This window comes from Lepisma saccharinum, chromosome 14 (genome assembly GCF_977018435.1).
Source record: "Lepisma saccharinum chromosome 14, izLepSacc3.1, whole genome shotgun sequence".
In the NCBI taxonomy this organism is placed as follows: Eukaryota; Metazoa; Arthropoda; class Insecta; order Zygentoma; family Lepismatidae; genus Lepisma; species Lepisma saccharinum.
The window spans coordinates 13,482,953-13,504,221 of NC_139242.1; the positions used below are offsets into that span (position 1 = coordinate 13,482,953).

The 21,269-nt window shown below is 35.5% G+C and overlaps 1 protein-coding gene across 1 annotated transcript in view; it reads left to right on the plus strand.

Annotated features, from left to right (window-relative positions):
* The window catches only part of cbc (protein CLP1 homolog), a 64,853-nt gene extending 50,539 nt beyond the window's left edge, over nt 1-14,314 (plus strand). The window contains exons 8-9 of the mRNA XM_083134835.1: nt 311-404; nt 13,849-14,314. Of these exons, the coding sequence (XP_082990961.1) occupies nt 311-404; nt 13,849-13,960 (206 nt within the window). The 3' untranslated portion in view covers nt 13,961-14,314. The remainder of the gene's footprint in view (nt 1-310; nt 405-13,848) is intronic.
* The last annotated feature ends 6,955 nt before the right edge of the window (nt 14,315-21,269 follow it).

A 21,269-nucleotide genomic window follows, 5' to 3' on the forward strand; every position in this document is an offset into this window, starting at 1 on the left:
ACAGTGGAAGAAGCTCTGGGAGCGCTGTATTAGCAGCAGAGGACAGTACTTTGAAGATGATAAAACCGAATAGGCTGTGTGCTAAGTAAATAAATTTATTTTGAAAAAGTTCGGTTTCTTTTTGAACACACCTTGTATGTTGCAGGGAAGGAGAGGGATGCCTCCATACATACCCATTGTGCTTTCATGGTATGGTGGAACTTTAACTGTCATACTTTTGATTTACAGAGCAACAGGCATTATTTTTGTTTATCTCACCTTGTATAGTGTACTCGAAACTTAATATGGGCATTACTGGTATCATTTGCAGGAATGAATCTTCTACACCATTTGTTAGCAGTAAGTTTTGCAGCTTCTTTGGATGAAGATGTTATTCAGACAAATGTGGCTGGCTTTATTTGTGTGTAAGTATATGTGACTTTTCAGATTGTCAATCTTGAATTCCTTTTATTTAAAAGTGTACACTGGATACTGCATTGGACCACTTTCGCTTGCTCAGACTCAATTGAATCTCCCACATTCAAGCGAGATTTGCTGGAATATATAGACCAAGGTTATTAGAATTATATAAGGTTGGGGCGTAAGCTTGTTTACTCAAAATGCATCGATTTGATGACGAATCGTGGGATCCAGTGAATCTAACCCCCAAAAGTACACGTAGAAGTGTTGCATTATCCACATATCAAAAAAGAGCACAAAGTGAAAACTTGAAATGGAGCACAGAAATCCTTATATCTTGATGTAACAGTTCATTTATGGTTCGTAATTACTAAAAATCTTTAGAGGTTTTCACTGTAAGGGCATTGAAATTGCTTATTTTCAGATAGATATGTAAGCTATCTAATGTGCAATCAGAGGCCATGCTTCAGCATTATAGATGTTCTGTATTAATGTTTTGAGCAATAGTTTTACACAATTAGTATCACACATTAAACAAAATAACATGCAAAGGCAAGTTTCGTAATTGAAATCAAATGTAAGTTCTGAATCAGTGTATTTCGATTCCTAGTTCAAACCTAAAGACAATAGAAAATATATGTATCATTCATAATACATAAATTAGCTCAGTGGTATAGTTTTTGCTTTATAATCTCAAGGTTGTAAGTTCGAATCCGGTAGTGGAAACCTTTTCTTTTCATATTTGTATTTTGCTGATTCTGATTATCTCCGTCACTTTAATTGTATCACGTAACATGATATTGACATGAAACATCGTATCATTCACTTTTCAAAAAAATTAAATATATGTATATTTTATTGAAAACTGGTAGAAATAATTATGTGATAATTTATTAATAATTTGTAACATGATTAGTTATTAAATCGCAAAAAAATATATAATCTTACGTAATTGTGAAATTAATACCTCACTTCTAAAAATGAATGGCCTTAGAACTCAATTTTTCAATTGGGGAAAAATACATTACTGATGTTTTTATTTGTTTCTGTTGTATCATAAAAGTGTGCTTAATTGTTTTCTCTGAATATATGACTTTCAAAATTGTGATTTACCTGTAGCCAGATTACATTATGAAATTTGATGTGACTTTTTCAGCATTCAAGCAGTATTCCATATCAACAATTCATAACCAGTTTTTACACATGGGAAAAGTTGTATTGTGCTTATAAATACACTAAGCTGTTTTGTTAATATGCAAATGGTCAAGTTATAATACTAGTAGCTTCTGCTGTTGCTGACAGTTGTATGTTCAAAGATACAAACATTTCTTACAATTATTTTCCAAAGGTCTGATTGATTGATTTGCTTTATTTTACTTCGCTGTTTGTGCCACTTTTGGCTAATTTGCGAAGATATGCTAACCACTCTGCCACAGGGACAGGCTATTTTCCAAAGGATTCGTCACTTTGTGACTGGAGGATTCGTGCATACAAGCGTAAAGATGTCAATTGTTGTAATCCCATCTTACCAGGGATCTGAGGTCACAGGGATGCTTCAATAACACATTTAGGTAGAGAGTTTAAATATACTTGTGAGTTGAACCTGCTCCGACTAAGAGGAATGAGATATGGAAGATTGAATTTAAGGTTATTTACGCTTGTTCATACCTGGTAGGCGAATGATGTTCTTGTCCAGATGCTTCTTGCAGACCGAATTGTGAGTGATGTCAAGGTTCGATACTGTGACCCTTGACTCACTATTCTCAGCAATCCCACGCGAATGGCTGCATGCTTATGCAGCCGTAAACTTTGGACACCGTCATCGTAATTTAGTTCGTTGTAATGTGTACTAGTAATATAAGAGTAATGAGAGCGAGCTCCCGGAGCGAGCTTGCTTTTATAATCTTTTGCTTCGAAAGGTTATTACACCTTTTGAACATGCTGGATCATGTTAGATCCACGTATTTGCCTCTCAGTCAATGCTTCACGGAAGTTACAAAGTTTGCGCATTCTTGAGATTGCTCGCTGGTCGGACAATTCCAGTGAATAAACAAGCATAAAATAATCTCTTGACGAGGTTTTCTCGTATTTTTAATCACGATATCTCTACACAATATATGACATCTTTATGTTGTAAAACATTCAAAATGTGTGTGTGGTTTATATTTCAATGCAGAAGACTACATGCGGAATCTACTAGCATACACAGGTTTTTCGAGGGGTTGGAATTATAAAAGTGTGATTTTAGGGAACAGGGTTTCATTTTAAGAGTTATTCAAAGACAAGAATGGTTATCTGGTGTAATTTTAAGAGGAGTTTGCATTTATCACTTTGGTTTATCCGAATTATTTACTGCTTTCACGTAAGAATTTTGGTTTTCTCAAAATTTCCCCTCTGCGTACACCAATGGTGGAATCTAAAGGTTCTAGCACTTAAGATGATTTTAAAATCTAATGCAGGGTCAATAAACACCTTCTTTAAATAAGACTTGTATACCTAACGCTTTCTCTTCCGTTATGTCCGCAAACGTGTGTTTACAGGAAATGTGAACAGCATTGACTTCACGTAGCTACGACTTAGGGATATTAATTATTTGAATTATTAATCCTTAGATTTTTTTAGAGAGAGAAAGAGGGAGTGGCTCTTGTCGATCTCGTCTCAAAAATTGTCGAAATATTTGGACTCATTGTCGCTCAAGTTTTAAAAGACGCAACTCGTCTCAAAATTCGAGACGGGAGTGCGTTAAAAAAGAGATTACTCTCATCTCCTCACAATCTCCAATTCCAACAAAATCTCCATAGGCCTATATAGGTGTAAGTATAGGTTTTTCTTTCGGACACCTTTTGACAAAGTTCATAACTAAGTTATGGAAAAAATGGGTGATAATTTAGAGAAGTACTTAACACTAAGCTGGACTATTTGCCGACGCCAACAAAGCTGTTTTCGAAGTTTCCTTTACTTTTATAAAGCACTATGATATCCGAAAATCTGAGAAATTATATTTGGTTGGAATTCCTTCCAGAGCATTCACGTGAGTCCTCGTGTGGTTTACTTTTGTTGTTGTCTAGATATTTGCAATAGTTTCATGGCTATGTAAGCTTCTAGACACCAGGGAAATCAAACCACACGAAGATTCGCCTGAATGTTCTAGAAGGGATTCTAAGCAGATTTATTTTTTTACCGAATTTTTTAGTCTTCGAAAGTAAAGCAATTTGAAAGACTGCTTTGTTGGCTGGGGCCAAAGGGGCAGCCAAACCTTAATGGCACATGTTGTTCATGTCGACATTCACAATGGGCCTGGTCAAAGCAAACTATTGTAGGTGGCAGCACCCCTGTTGTGTCCCCATGCTTTTGATCGGCAATTGTTCTCCTATTTAAATACATGGGGAATTTGATGTCGAACTTGCTGCTATTACATTAAATTGCAAGTTTAATATCATCTTAACCTCAGAAATGATGTCTGAACATGATAGTTGAATAATCAGTGCTGTAAAAGTAAGATTTTTGAAAAGATGATCGTCAACAACAGAAAAGATATCGAAACTCAAAAAAAGCCCTAAAATTTGTAATGCACTTGTTTACATCACTTGCAATTTTCACAATTTAAGTGATCTATTGTTGTGAATCCGGTAATGAATAATGCATAATAATTCCGCGCGACTGTACTTTCATTTTTATAGATGTTTTTAATAAAAGCTGACTTTTTTTTCATGTGATATACTTTTCCGCGTAGTTAGTAAATATGGTCCTTTGTTTTATAAACACACATTTATCGTCAAGAATAGTTATTACAAAAAATATTTTTTCTTCTGTTTCATGTTTCGGAACCCCAAGGCCTATCTTATTTACAGAAATTATAATTTTAAAATTGTTGTTACCAAGAAAAAGAAGGATGAAAATACGAGGGGAGAATGTCTGCTTAATACAATGAAAACATATGTTAATATTAAATTATTGGATAGGGCATAATTACACATGCTCGCAACCAGAAAAGAAGCAATGCATAGTATAAAAATCTAAATTTTTGTATTATCGACCCATGGCAGCTAGAGACGACCCAAATGAAGTCAAGTTTAGTGTTCTTTGTGCATAAACATACTATATTTAGCTCGTTTTTGCAACCATTCCGTTGCGCTTTAATATATTAATTTTTAGGTTCAGGAGAATATAACTTGCGGAAACTTATGACTGGCTACATATTCTTAAAGCTTTGCTAAACCCATTTATTTGATCGATTTACACAAGAAATTCTTACCATCATTAAAAATAACGTTTGAATAGCCTTCCCATTGTGCTCCAATGTAAAGCTTAGGGCAACAAAATAACAAACAAAATTATTTAGGGATAGAACAGGGGTGGCACCACCACCGGAAAAGTTTGGCAATGAACAGCCCCATTGGCATTTCCTTTATTCCAAGTCAGAAATAATGTATTCTGTGTAGGATCATAGAAATATCGGGGAAAAAAATATCAAATTGAAGTGCTTTCTTTGGGTTATGTATGATGAGTTGAGTCTATTCGCAAATTATTAACAAGATCATAGTGTATGAAATAGATTTTAGATAAACCTTTTCACTTCACAGTTGTATGTAATTTTGAATAACCTGCTTCCCCTTTTAAGTTTGTCTTTTTAGTCAATATTGGACCTACAGTTTAAATTAGGATATAAACCTCTGAATCGAATTCAGAACACCTTGATTCAAAGTAATAACATATATAAATCACCGAAACTTTTCATTCGAATACAATACATCCATTTGGATTAACGTCTTAAAATCAACTACTGTATATTAGCTTCCGAGCAAGTCACACCCAATAATTAGGGACACAAATTTATGGTAAATAAAAACTGAGGAGAGCGGTAAATAAAATGTTAGATCAGCGGTATATACCAGCGGTGGAGAAAGAAATTGGCACACACTTTTTCATTATGAGAGGAAACAACATACATATGAGCTATAAATTGATAAACTATTTCTTCATTTTTATATACTGTACACATACACAAGTACTTAGCTGTCCAACCAAAAAGAAAACATCAACACAAAATCACTTCATTTCTAAATTGCATATTCGGGCGAAGAAAGGAATGCCGCTTGACAGGGAGCGAAGTTGTCGAACTGAGATTATGTGCATGTGAAATCCCAATTTGCAGCGTCTTCCTGATGCGATCCAAGATAAAACGCTCTTCAGCTGCAAGTGGTAGGAAACTTTAGGCAAACGTTTCGTTACAAATCGATAGTTTGCGCGCACAACCTCGATTGCCGGTTTTTGGGTGTTTTGTACTTAATTTGATGATATTTCACGGTTATTTCGCGAAAAAGCATTCATTTCGTGGAAAAGCACACATTTCGCATTACTTCGCATATAAATCTCGTGCATATTTCATCATTGGGGGTGTAGTTACGTGCAGAATGTTCAAAATTGCATCTTCTTTTCACATTTCGCGCATCGCGAAAATTCAATGTCCCTACCAATAATGAATGTCAGGATAGTTTTGATACCTCTTGAATACACAACTGCTTCAATGTAATAGATGAACAAATAATATTATACCTAAATAAGAAATTTCTTGTTGTACAAGCCCTAAATTATTTAATTAACTAACATTTCCATCTTCAAGAGCTAAGAATACATTGAAATCTAATGTTACAAAATATAAATCTTCAAAGATTTGAGTAACCGACCAGACAGGCAATAACACAATCACCCGAACCAAAAGAGGAACATTTTTATTTTTCAAATGACTTTGAATGTCTGTCATTCACGCTGTAATATTCCATTTGTCAGTATATTTATAATACAGCAACATTAATTCCATTCTGAATCTGTAAAAATGGAGCAGGACTGTTAAAAATATTACTACTTTATATTAGCAATAGGTATGTGCATAAACTCTTTTATATTTGTCTGTTCCTCACAGTTGTTTTCGAGTATTTGTGTTCGTTGTTCTTTATATATGCATATTGCAACACTGTTCTTTCACATCTTTTTGATAGGTTCACATATATTTAGAAATGCATGCTTCAATGCAAAAGCATGGTCCTACATTTCGTATCAGATAATTGTCTGGTGTTAGAAACAACAAAAGTGTGGATTTGTTATGAAGTAGAGTGCACGACAGATCAGGCATTGTGCATTTTTCTTCTGTCTGTAGTTGATTAATCCATACCTGCTGTCAAATACGACATGTTCCAACAAAATGCATCACTACAAATATTCACAATTTTCAGTATCACAAATACCTAGCAAATTAATCATGTGAAGGAAAATTTGTCATATTTCAACTTCGATTACAATGTTCGTTACGAACAATGAACACAGAACAAACTTTTTCATTCATGAATCTTCGTTTAGCAGAGCATTACACACTTCTCATGTGTGAAATTTGAATATTGGTTCCCACGATACATCACGAGCAAGGAAATAAACAATTGAAGCACACATGAACACATCATTGAAGATTTTACTTGCATGACAAAACAAAAAAAAAAAAGTTAACACAGAAATTTTAAATATATTTATTTATACGTACAATTATGTTAAAAAATGCAATATTTCCATGAGTCAATTTTTCTCAATTTTAAAAATAATTTTTAAATATAGTTGTATAAAGTTTTTAAGTTTGATTTTTTTTTAACATAACATGTTTATACTCTCTATCTATATATCACCTTCATCAAGATCTTCATGTATACGAGATGTCATTTTGTTGTACAGCGTAATTTGTCATGATACCCAATCGGGGATCATGGGCATTGTCATGTAAAAAGAATAACTTTTCTGTGGACGTAAATTTCCCTTTTTGTCGGCATGTCACACTTCACTGGTGGAGAGTTTAAGGCACTAGATGTTACAAAGTTAGAACCTTCAATACAGATCTAGGCTGACATTTTTTATAGTTGTTTCATCTTGAGCTTGACTTTCGATTTAAGCACGCTCATGCAAAGACAGTCTAATCAGGGCTAGGCCTACAGTTTTAGGTAAATCCGAACCACTGCATACCTTCACTGGGTATCGAACCCGGACCAACCGATTGCAAGGTAACGACTTTACCACTATGCCATTGGGGAGGCCTTTGCTTCTTTAATTTTTGTAGGCACGATTAAGCTAGGGAAATATAAAATTGATTCTCTAAATAAATTCATGAAACATAAAAAACATAGTTCGATAATGAAAAAGTGAAATAGCCCATGTTGCTGCATAGAAAGGAGGCAAGAAATTATGCAAATTTATATCATGGTTTTAATGGTCTGAATTAAATGCTCACCAAATATTGCAAACTTAATGCGTTCAGATAGGTGCCAAACTCAAAATTGCAGTTGCATTTTGAAATTAGTGACAGCTAAATTGCAGTGATCAGAACGCTACATTTTAAAAGTAGCTTCGCTACAACTACAGCTACTCTTCCAAAATGTAGCTTCGCTACAGCTACAGCTACATTTACCAAAAAGTAGCTCGCTACGCTACTCGCTACTTCGCTAGTTTTTGCGCTACTTCTGCATAAAAAAATGTAAAAACAACGATATGGGTATTAAAAAAAATCCCCTACTACTGGTAAATAGATTCTGTTATTCATTATAATGATTCCAGTCATTTGATAATTTTGATAGCAATGTTACTTCAGTTACTTATTTTTGCTATAGTTTTTGAGAATACCATACCTATGCAAGTGGCATATCAATTCAAATTTGATATATGAATATTGCAATTAGGGTGTTACCCAAATTACATAATTATTACAGTTATACACAAATAAAATTTCATAGAATTAAGTACAAGGGTTGGATAAAAAGTAATGGCAACACTGCTGTCCCGTGAAAGGGGTGAGTCACAGCGCCACAAGCGTTTCGTGGCTGATAAAGGAATGTCAAACGAGGAAGTATAGTGAGTGGGAGCGATTGTATGTTATTCAGTCAAAAACAGCAGTGCTCTGAAGCAGAGGACGAGAGTGCAAGCACCCTAACAATATGTTTAGGCAAGAAGAACAATGTCTCTCAGGCAGACGGACAACGCTGCCTACTTCTGCACCTTCTTGCAACACCACCTTCGTCTCGCATTAAGAATGAAACGACGGCACAGTGTCCCATCATCCTGCTTGACAATGCAAGGTGTCACACTGCGAACAATGTGACGGCGCTCCTGCATAACTGGTAGTGGGAGGTACTGGAACATCCGCCATATTCACCGGTATGAGACCGTGTGATTATGACCATTTTGTCAAAATGAAGGAACCACTGGGCGGGAAGCACTACGACACGTGCGAAGCCATCATACGTGCTATAGGGCGGTCACTGCGGGACATCGACAGAGATGGACACGCTGACGGTGTACGACGCCTTCCATACGTGTGACAGAAGGTCGTAGAGATGAGGGGCGATTACTTTGAAGGAATGTAACACGTGCTCCTCTGTCAATACAGTCAAATACCAATTATACCAGTGTTGCCATTACTTTTTATCCAACCCTTGTATTTATGTTCACATCAACATATTTTTCTTGAGAATAAATATTTTATTATCATTCTTCCTCGTTCTCACAATTAGCCGAAAGTGGCAGAAAGCAACTATAGATAAGAGAATAATTAAATAAATGATTTATCCTCATTGTCATGATTGAGAGAAGTGGAAGAATAGATGAGGTGGTAAACAAAGGAGGACAAATGAATGGTGGTGGACTATATCAAAGCGTTCGAAGATTAATATGGAATAGGGATGTACCTATGAAATGCAAGAAGGTAATATGTAACACATACTATGTGCCAATAATTAAGTATGGAGCAGAGACTTGGACAATGACATTACTTACCAATTGGCTCTACAGCTCTGGGTGAGCTTTGGCCTCCTGCACTATCAGCCTCCAAGCATTTCGGACCAATATCTTCTCCCTCCATCCATGGACTCCCATTTTTTGTAGATCTTGTACGACATTATCCCGCCATCTTAGTTTGGGTCTGCTTCTTCTTCTTGTGGAGTACATTCTCTCATACATGATTCTTCGCGGCATTCTATCCTTATTCATACGTTCTATATGACCCATCCAACTAATTCTTCTGGCTTTAATAAATCTTACTATATCCTTTTGGTTTAAGATGGAATTTATCTCTTCATTGTTTCGACTTCTCTAGAAATCTCCATTGGTCCATATATTTTTCTGATTATTCTTCTTTCAGTTTTCCTTAATTTCTACACTCATTGTCCATACCTCAGCACTGTAAGTTATTACCGGTCTAATAGTTTGGTATATCTGCTAATTAACTTGCTTTTTAGTAATTTATGTTGCCATAATATGCTTTGTTCCCTGCATTTATTCTTTCTCTAATTGCATCGTGCATGTTATTTTGGTCATTTATCGTCATTCCAAGATACTTGAAGTTTGTTACCGCTTCAAATTTCTTGTCATCTATTGTAAATTGGTGGTAACGTTTTCCATCTTGCTTTGGAGTCAGCAGTAGGAATTTGGTTTTATTCATGTTTGTCTGTAGCCCAATTTTATTTGCTTCTTCTTCTAATATCCTGTATGTTCTCTGTAATTCTTCTTCTGTTCTGGATATTATAACTACGTCGTCGGCATATGTGTTAATTTGGCTGAGTTTCGTAAATATTGTTCCTCTTTTGTTTATTTTGCTTATTATTGCATGTAGTGCTATGTTAAATAAGCATGCAGATAGTCCATCTCCTTGTTTTACACCTGTGTTATATTCTGTTAGTTCACCTTTATCGCTCCATATTTTGACTTTAAAATATGTGCGTGGACAATGACATAGAGAGACAAAGAAAAGATGCAGGCAGTGGATATTAATTTTTTTAGGAGTCTTGTGAGGAAGACTAGAAGGGATAGAATGAGAAATGAGGAGATTTGACAGACAGTGGGTGTAGTGAAGCTTCAGGACAGAATAGATCAGGCACAGATGAGATGGTTCGGACACATTAAGAGGATGGATGCAGAAAGACTACCAGTAAGAGCTTACCATTCACAAGGAGTGGGAATAAGGTCAAGGGGGAGACCAAGATGTGGGTGGACAGAGCAGATAGCGGAGAGTGTTAGGAGACAAGATTGGAACACCTTGGAAAGAGAGGAGTTGTGAAAGACCAGGAAAAAAATGAAGAGGCTTGACTTCTATGCCGACCCAGCCAGAGGCAGGAAACAGTGAAGGATGATGATGATGATGTCATGATTAGCAAAAGTTACAGAAAAGTGACGCAAAAGTAGGAGAAATACATAAATTTGAAAACTATGTATATTAACTAAAGAAAATTGTCGTTTCTGCAGGAAAGTCAATAACGTGAACATACTTTTTGCAATATGATAAAATTATTGAGGAAACTGTCGTGTAAACCTGAGTGTTCTAAACATATTGTAATTTTAAAATTTGTGAACAAATACTATCTCGAAAATAACTGTAATTCCAGAAACTCTATCATTCTTGTAACAATAATTTCTTGCTGGTGAGATCTTATATACTGACGATGATCAATGCTGTTAACGTACTGAGCCATTCATTGCTGGCACTATTCCCTTGTCATTGCAGTGGAAATTCCATCGCTCGTTTTTGCACTGCAAGTTGTGTCTTACACAGCAATTAATGACATTTTGGTGTCTCTTACACCATGAATATCCACAGGATTTGTTCCGGGGGTGACGCAAACGAGGCACTTTTTTCCAGTGGTGCAGCAAACGAGGCATGTTTCTCCCCAAAATAGCGATGCAGCTAAAAAAACGTAGCTGTTAGCAGGAATATATTCATATATGTCACTTAGTTATCTGGATATCTGAATTCTTCAGATACTAATTAAATAAATTAGGCAGATATCTATAATCTACAATCTAGATAATCTGTATCTCCATGTAATAGACTGTCTTTATGAACCTCCTGCAACATTAAGGGTTATTGTCGATTTTTTCTGACACTGTTGCCATATTCAAAATTCACCTCAAAATGCCAAGAAAAATGTAGCTGTAGTGAAATTTTCGCTACAACTACAGGAATTTTGTAGCTTCGCTACCGCTCCAACTACAATTTTCAAAATGTAGCATCGCTACAGCTACAGCTACAGCTACAAATTTTGTAGCTAGCTACAGTAGCGATGCTACAAGTAGCTCGCTACTTCTGACCACTGCTAAATTGTGACTGCATCATGAAGAAAAAATATATTTAAGCATTTCCATCATTGTGTAAAAATTTTAATTTCCTGATTGGGTTGTTCCAAGTTTCTTTCCCTTATACTATTTAAAATGGAGTTAAGAAATAAAGTTTATCCAATATTCTAATCTCTGTGCCAGACAACAGCACACACCACCGTTTATTTTAAGTATACACATTTGAGATGAGATCCAACTTTGTAGCAATAAATGCATAATTTTCAACACGGAAAGGTTGGTGTAATGACCTCAATAGAGGTGAAACCTCCAATTAGTCTTGTGCATGCGTATGAAATTTTCTATTATGAGCAATTAGCTACTATATATGTGGTAAATTCTGTTACATCTCATGAATAAAACTTGCTTTCTTGTCTCATAATACTAAAAGTAGTAAACAAAATTTCATGAGAGAATACAAACCAAGTAACACTGTAAAACTCACAATTCTATTATTTTAAAAATTTAATTATCGATTTCTCAAACAAGGAGACATTTTAACCTGTTCTTCACGCAAACGCAAAATAACTATCATTTTGATTGATTTAAAATACATTTCGAATATTATTAAGGTTGGAAAATAAAGGCTTGCTAAATAATCTTTGTTCTACAGTCTTTCACAGAGGAATAACGTTTGATCTTACGGTGGGATTTGTTACCAGAAGGAAACATCAGAAGTGGTTGTTATATACATGGAGTTTCAGTAGCAATGCAATAAAGAAAAATTCGTTCCAAATCAAAATTATGCCACATGCATAGTCCTTTCAATAATTATTTTCTCCTTGCCACACGAACAACAACAAATTATAAAGCTGTGACTCGGTGAAATAATTTTTCGTGGTACCCGTTTGGTAGAAAAAGGAAAAAGAAAGCTGACCACACGGGGAATCGAACCTAGGATTTCAGCTTAAGAAGCTGGCGTTTTACCGACATGGACACAAGCTCCTGTGGGAAGAAGCATGCTATTAGGGAGATTTCTCCTGAAGATGGGATTTTTACCTGTCTGGCTCCAATCTTTCAATGTCCCTTCTCTCTAATTGCATTAATTTGAAAGCAATACGCTTCATGGTATAGTGTCTCTTAAGCTGTGCACACATTGCTCACAGACTATAAGTTAATGTTGTGTGTGTATATTAATGAAGAAAATCAAAGATGTGCTTTTGTGCAAGGTTAGTGTTTCCAACCCCTAATAATCTAAGTGCTCTAGCTTCTGTCAACATAGCAGATTCTGATATGTGGGGACGAATCTTATAAGTCAACGGCACATACATAATTATATTTTTAAATTAACTTTTTGACGAAGGAGAGTGACTTTTCAGGAAAATATGAAGACATTCACCCAAACTGTATTGATTTTGGTAGCTTTTTTATCCTACTTTCGTGTTCAAATTACAAGCTAGAAAAGCAGTTTACATACGTAAGAGAAAGTAACAAAAGTAATCCTGAAGTCACATAATTCGGGCCGTGGTAGATATTCTTATTGCCTTGGATTGTTTATTTTCTCCCATCTGCATCTAGAACATCAATTTAATTTATTTTTTGTTAGCTTCGCTTCTCTTCCACTTTCAGTTAATCACGACGAGGAAGATAATTGATGTAGGGACACTTGCAAAGAACAGCCATGCTCAGGTCGGAATTCGAACCTGGGTCCTCTTGGTGAAGATCGACTTTGCTGTTATTTTAATCTAGGGAAAGAGGTAATGGAACCACCATCCACTCCCCTCTGCTTTCAAATGAACATCAGCTTTTCACAAGTGAAGGGATTGAAGCATTTTTTATTATTATTATTATTATTATTATTATTTAAAGTTATGGAATACTGATTATCTTGAATATATTTTCCTGAATTTTTTCCCACCATTCTCGTGTAAAATTAAAATGCAAGGCTTTCCTGTAACCGTCATTTCGTTTCACTCGGCAAGTCAGAAAATTCCCTGCATCCAGTGAAAAACTTTCGTGGTAAGGAACACTACAGACTGCTGTTTTCCCTAACCTTTACTTCAGCTGTACTGCCACACTCGATCAGCTTCGAAGCTGATCTTTAACTGAAACGAGTGTGCCAGTTCTTGTGAACAGAACTGTACAATAGCTTCAGCTTTCTTTCAATTTCAACTTTTAGCATTTTACATCATTTAGGGGTGGGTCTTTTGTTCTGTAGACAATATCCACCAATACAGCTGAAATTGTGTGAAATTTTGTTGTTTTAATTGTGTTGATGTTTGCAGAATGTAAAAACAAAATATTTTCAAGTGAGACAGGTTCTTGTGGTGTATTTTCTTAACCTTTTATTTATTTATTTATTTATTTCAGAACAAATGTTGACACTGAAAGACAGACGATGACTGTGCTGTCTCCACAGCCTCGACCCCTACCAAAAACCCTTCTGCTGTTATCAGACATTCAGTTCATGGACAGCCACTGATGATAGATATTATGAAACATTAACATCTTGTATGTTAATAAAAGAGTGCACTTCCAAAAGTATATCTGTGAAATAAAAATGACGGATTTGATTTGCTGAATGCTTCAGTGTTGAAACTGGAATTTGAAAGAAGTGACTTGTCTGAATTGACATGACAAAGTGTAATGAAAGCATACAAAGTAAACAGGACAGTGTCCATTTTTCAGGCAACATAATATTTTCAACAACTATTGTGGATGTTTATATCTGTTGTAATGTTAATTTACAAATGAACCGAAAACATAACAGGCATATTGAAAAAATACATATGCTGGATCATTTTTGTAAGGCTGTAAGAAATATATATGTAATTATATACAAATGTTATTGTTGCTTCTCCCATTTCTCTCTAAAGAGGTTGAGCACACAAGACAAAATTATGCACTGAGATGTATGCTTTGGCATACTGCAGTGTAATGACCACACTAAAAGGCAATTACCATATTTCACTGCATATTTGTCGCAGATTTCATGCAAAGTTTTTTTTTTTTTTGCAAAAATTGGGGTGCAACCATCTTGTGAAACTTGTTTTTTAAAACAAATTGTGCCGCCATTACCGATACTTATAAATCATTTATTACTAAGTAAAGTGTCTTGTTTCAAGATTAGGATACACACGAAATACTCTTGAATAAACGTTACAATTGAATATTCCAAATCGACGCACATAATTTTTTGATAACAGTTTAGCGATTATTTTTTCCGGTATGAAAGAGTTAACACATTAGTTGTTATTGATTTGTGCATTACGATCAAAATATTACATTTGAAAAAAATTGTTACAGTTTTCCAAACTTACAAAATTTAATCATCTGTGTCTGAAGATTCTGCACTGCTGTCATTGGTTTGGTTATCTGACACATAAATATGAAAAGGTTATAAACTAATGTTTTGACAGAAAATCCCAAGGTAGCGACAAGTACAAGGTGAAATATAGTACAATGCAGAAATATCCTTGACTGTACACTTCGCAACATCTTATTTGACCACCTTGAAAGAATTCTAAGTCCCGAAATCGTAAACTTAGCAACATTGCACTTCGGCTCCAGGTGAGAGTAGCCAACTTTGAGTAGGTTCTTCCACTAGACGAAAAACGCTGCGGTGAGAGGTTTTCAATTTAACACTTTCCATGAACTTAGAAACTATAAACCGCTATTATAATACACAATCAAACAGAAATAATACATTGGAAAAAAGAACCTTGAGGGATATTTACGATTCTGCATGCTCGACTTGAAATTTGGGGGGTTTGAAACACTGAATAGAGTTTTTCTCCACTTCTTCCTCTAATCCCTTTCTGCCATCATAGCGTAGGGTTGGTTGCCTCGATCCATCTCCTCCATTCCTGTCTGTTTCCCATCATTCTCTTCATCATACTTATTGTCTTATTCCTTTCTCTTCCAATCTTTTCCATTCTGTCTTCAAACATTATCCTTGGTCTTCCTTTACCTCTCCTACCTTGCACCTTTACTTCTAGAATTTGCTTTACCTTTTTGTCTTCATTCATTCTGAATACATGTCCCCACCACTTTAGCTGTCTTTTTTCAATTGTTTTCTCTAGCGACTCCTGTTCCACCTCTCTTCTTATTCTTTCATTCCTCACTTTATCTCTCCTAGTCTTATTAACAGCTCTTCTCAGGTATTTCATTTCACTAGCCTGAATTTTACTCAGATGTTTATCTTGAAGTGGTAAACTTTCCATTCCATATGTTAATGTAGGGACCAATACTGATTTGTATAGCTGCATTTTTGTCTTTACTGCCACTTCTTTCTTTCCCATTATTGTTTTACTGAACTGATAATATACTGTATTTGCTTTTCTTTTCCTATTTAGGATTTCTTCATCACACCTACCATCACTTGTTATGATGGTTCCTAAATATTCATATTCATCTACTTCTTCCAAGTTCTCGTTTCCATATCTAATTGCTATTTCATGATCTTTTTCTCCTTTTGCCACCTGCATAACTTTACTTTTCTTGATATTAATCTTCATCCCTTTTCTCGCAAGTTCTTCTCCCCATTCTATTACGCTCCTCTGTAGATTCTCTTCACTACTAGCAATTAAGACTATATCATCAGCATATAGCAGTACTTGCAGTTGTACTACTCTCATATTCCAATATCCTATTTGTACTCTTGGGGTTCTTCTTTTGCAAATTTTAGTTATTTCATCCATTACATTAATGAAAAGTAAAGGACTGAGACTATCTCCCTGTTTAATTCCTTTTCCTATTTGAAATTCCTTAGACTCGTTTCCTTCTATTCTTACTATTCCTTTTACATCCTTATATACACTTCTTATTGCTTTAATAAGTTCCTTAGGTACTTCCTTACTTTCTAATGCCTCCCACAGATATTTTCTAGGTACAGAGTCAAATGCCGCTTTCAAATCTAGAAATGCTAGGTATATTCTTTTATTTTTGTCCAGCATTTTCCCCATCATTGTTCTTAATATAAAAATGTGATCTTGAGTCTGTCTCCCAGGTCTAAATCCAGCTTGTTCCTCTTCAAGTTTTCCCTCTATGATTTTTCTCAGCCTCCTTTCCAATATATTCGTATACATCTTATATACCACTGATGATAGACATATTGCTCTATAATTATCACATTCCTTATTACTCCCTTTCTTGTGTATTGGCACAATTATGTTCCTTTTCCACTCTTCTGGTATAGTCTTAGTTCTCCATACTTCCCTTAATATATTCAGTAGTATTTCAGCCATTCTTGGTCCTCCATATTTTATAAGTTCTGGTGCTATTCCATCCCATCCTGCTGCTTTCCCAATTCGTATCCGTTTAATTACTTCTCTCACTTCATTCTCTGTTATCATCATATCTTCTTCTACATGCTCCTCCTCTTCTCTGTTTCTTATTCTCTCATCCTCCTCCTGTTCCTGTTCCTGCTCCTCATCTTGTTCTTGCTCATTTGTCCTATCCTTGAACTTTTCTTCATAGTATTTTCTCCATTCCTCCATCACATTCTCCCTTCCTATGACTAATACATTTTCCTTATTTCTTATAGCTCTTGCTGCTTTTCCCCATTTTCCTTTCAGACTTTTGACCATATTCCAGAACTGCTTTCTATGCTCTACAAAACTTTCTTCAATATCATTTCCAAACTTCTCCCATGATTTTCGCTTTGCCTCCTCTACAGCCAATTTACTCTCATTTCTTTTTTGCACATATATTAACCTATGTTCCTCTGATCTTAATTCTAGGTAATTCTTCCATGCTTTCTTTTTCTCTTTCACTTTCCTCTTTACTTCATCCGTCCACCAATTAGTTCTTTTCCTTTTTGTATTCACCCTAACTTTGCCACATACTTCAATTGCTGCATACAGTATCACTTCCTTAAATTTTTCCCACATACTGTCAATTTCCATTTCTCTTATTTCCAATTCATTCAACCTTTCTTCTACTAATTCCTTATACTGTTTTCTCTTCTCTTCCTTAGCCAGCTGCTTTACTTGTATCTTTTCAAACTTCCTATCTCTTTCTCCATTATTCCTCTTAAATCTTGTTATAGCTATTAGCAGTCTGTGGTCAGTACTCAATTCAGCACCTCGAATTACCTTTACATCCATAAAGGCATATCGAAGTGCTCTTGCGTAAATTATGTAGTCTATTATACTCTTTGCCTCCCTTCCCTCAGCTTCATAAGTGATTTTATGAATTTTCTTATGCTGGAAAAAGGAGTTTCCTTGTAGCAATTGGTTCTCTACACAGAATTCTATTAATCTTTGTCCATTTTCATTTGTCATACTTTCCCCTCCATATGGTCCCATACAACCATGTGACCTTATCCTATTGTTTCCAGTTCTACCATTAAGATCTCCCATCAATATTACCTTCCTATTCTCTTCATTCTCTTTATTCACTACTCTTTGTAATTGAGTATAGAAAACTTCTTTCTCCAATATGTCCTGATCATTTGTCGGTTCCAGAGGCGGAAGAGGATCATAGAGAAAATCCCAACGGCAATGGAAGCGGAAGAGTTACGACCTTAGTGGCCAATATGAGCCACTAAGAAGCGGATTGGATATCTCCGTCAAATATCCAAAACCAACTGCTGCCTTGCAGGGGTGTGGGAACACCAAAGGATATGGGAGAAAACCCTGAAAATAAAAATCAGCCTGGTCGTTGGGCTAATCCCCCACACCAGACTAAAACTAGCGGATTCAGAGAAATAAAGGTAGCCTCGGAAAGGATGGATTTAGTAGAAGACGACAAGCAAGGAAATGGAATATCCGAATTGGAACTTGGAATATTAAAACAATTAATGGAAAAGAAGTGGAGATTGTAGGAGAAATGGAAAAGTATAAACTAGCAGTACTAGGACTAAGTGAAGTAAGGAAGAAAGGCAGTGGTATAATGTGCCTTGAAAGAGGATATGTGCTGAGATATGTTGGAGTAGGTAGAGGAAGAAGAGCTAAGGAGGGAGTTGGAATAATAGTTAATGAGCAAATGGAAGAAAGGGTGGAATCATGGGAACCAGTGAATTCAAGGATAATAGTAGTTAGACTGGAAATGGAAGAAAGAATAACAATAATACAAGTTTATGCCCCGACAAATGATCAGGACATATTGGAGAAAGTTTTTCTCCACCTGGAGGAAATTGCAATCAAGTTTGTCCAGAAAGAAGCAAATTTGTGAGTAGTTTATGTGACATTTTATTTACAATACCTTGCATAATATCGAACAGTTCTCAAAAACATATATTTTACACGACTTGTCGAGAAAATGTGCTTGAAACACAGGAAGGTGGGAGTCTTCATAAACGTCAACATGTTTTTAAGGGTGCAACGTCATTCAGTTAAAGTAGAGTAGTTGGTTAGGCGCTGCTATCCTTATTTTTCGTCAAGCGTGAAAGGTCGCGGGTTCAAATCCCACCCTCTTCTCTTTCTTTTTTTTAGTTCTTTTTTGTTTGCTGAACAGAATATTTAAAAAATGAATCCGATGCACACTTGAGGGACGTCCCTTCAGCGCATATTTTCCCTTAGAAGTTGGAGATTTCCAACAATGAGATTAAAAACAATGCTAAACCTGATATCATGTCCGTTTCCTTCAGTTAGAGCCGGAAAACACTTTCTATTTTACATTTTTTTTTTTTTTTGCATTTTTCGGCCTTTTTTGGCTTTTAGTTTATTTGTCAGTATTTTTAAAAGTTTTTGTTGCATTTTTACTTATTTTTGAGGTTTATTTTCTCCTCCCCTGTTGTTTCGTGCATTTTAAATGCATTTACTAGTAAAACCTACACATTTAGATTTCTTGACGTGGTCCTTTTAGCAAATTCACCATGAATCGAAATCACGGTCAATGGAAAAGCAGAATATTATTCTTAACTGAAATGTTTGGCAATAGATTAAAATACTTTGTGTGACGATCTACTTTGAGGTTCTTTTTCTGGACACTATTATCGCTTTAATCTGTAGTTTTAAAGTAAAATTAGTCACAATATTAAATGCAATTACACTCTGGTGTACACGAAGCAGAACTGTATTTTCAGATGCTGGCCGATTACAGTATCATAGAAAAAAGTCCACTCTGAAAGGAGATGAATTGATTGATTTGGTGTTTTAAGTCAACTTTATGCATAGTAAGGCTAATCGGTACTGGACCTACAGTTTAAAGTGGGATCCGAACTGAGTGCATAAAATAACGTGAACCGTGTGGTGTATGGGTATTGTTTGCTTAATGAATGGAAGGTCATGGGTTCAAACCTACTTCCTTGCAAAATCTTTTTCGGGAAGTAAACGGCTTTGGACGAGAATGCTTATCTACATTTCTTGGATATTTCCGTTGATATTTATGCGATATATGTCCAGCATTTCCGGATGCAGAAAGATGACATGGAAATTCTGAATATGTGTTAACTTATAACAGCTGAATGAAAGGAAAAGTATTTCCTAAAATCCTGCCAATCACTGAAAGATTAAAAACATTAGTAGAAGCATTACTTGAGGAATGCACAGTGGTGACGATTATGGATTGTGGAGGGGCAGATGACCCCGCACTATGCTTAACATTATCTACCAAGGGAAAGAAACTGTCCTTGCCCCCCCTCCCTCCACCTTGCCCCATCAGTTTTGAAACCCAATCGCCGCCACTGAGCATGCATCGCATAAATATTTACAGTAATATCATATAATATTATATTACGTTATTAGAACACTTCGTACTCGGTAAATAAAAAGGAAAAAATAATAAGGGAAGGGTGGGATTTGAACCTACGATGTTTCGATCTTGACGAAAACAGTAAAAAAACGAAAGTCCTATTATCTAACCAACTACTCCAGGAGATTGCTAACAGAAAGCTCAGTAAAGCACGTTAATCTCAGTTGAAGCAACATTGTGCCAGAGTTTCGAACCATTTTTCGCCAAGAACCAAGGAAAATACACACTTTGCAGAATCGTTTGGTGTTGTGCAAGGTATCTTTACTAAACATTTCGCATAAAATCATCATAAATTTGCCTTCTTGCATTCAAATGTGACCGCAATTCTTTCCAGGTGGATGAGAACCTGTTCAGTGTTTCACAATGCACATAAATTTCCCTATTTTTAAATTCAGAACGAAGAATCTTGAAATATTTTCAACATTCGTATTTCTACTTAACATTTTTTGTCTACTCATATATTTTATTACTGCTTTAGGGTATCTTTACTTTATGGAATGTGAAAGAATGAAAAAAAATCACGAGCGTTTTCATTCAGGATGAAGAAATGTTGCAAAGTTGGCTACTCTTAGTTGGTTCTGAAGCGCTATGCTGCCAAATTTACGAATTCCGGACTTTGAAATTTTTCAGGGCGGTCAAATAAGATGTTGCGAAGTGTACATGCGGGTTTAGGGGACCAAAGTTTCAATCCCAGGTTGTATATTATTATTGTTATGCCAAACAGATAGCTGTCATATGCTTTAAAATAAAATCTAGCTATGCCTCAGCTAATTTTTCATTAAAATTCTTTCCATTATTAGCATGTACGATCTTTATTGGACATTGTCCATCATATTCTTTTTGTGTAGTAAGTAGGCTGTCACTACATTTTGAGAGAGTGCATCTTCTCATCTTCAAGTGAACAAATTGTTCTACCATGGACCAGTGATTTAATACACATTTGGTGCATTAACGAACTAGTAATAGAAACAGCCCATGTGAACATTTATATATTATATAGTATATAAAGAAAGAAAAGAAAATGTGTGGTGTCAAATTAAGATTGCAAACTAACAATAAAGACCCACAGTTACAAACTTTCAAATATGTGGGTT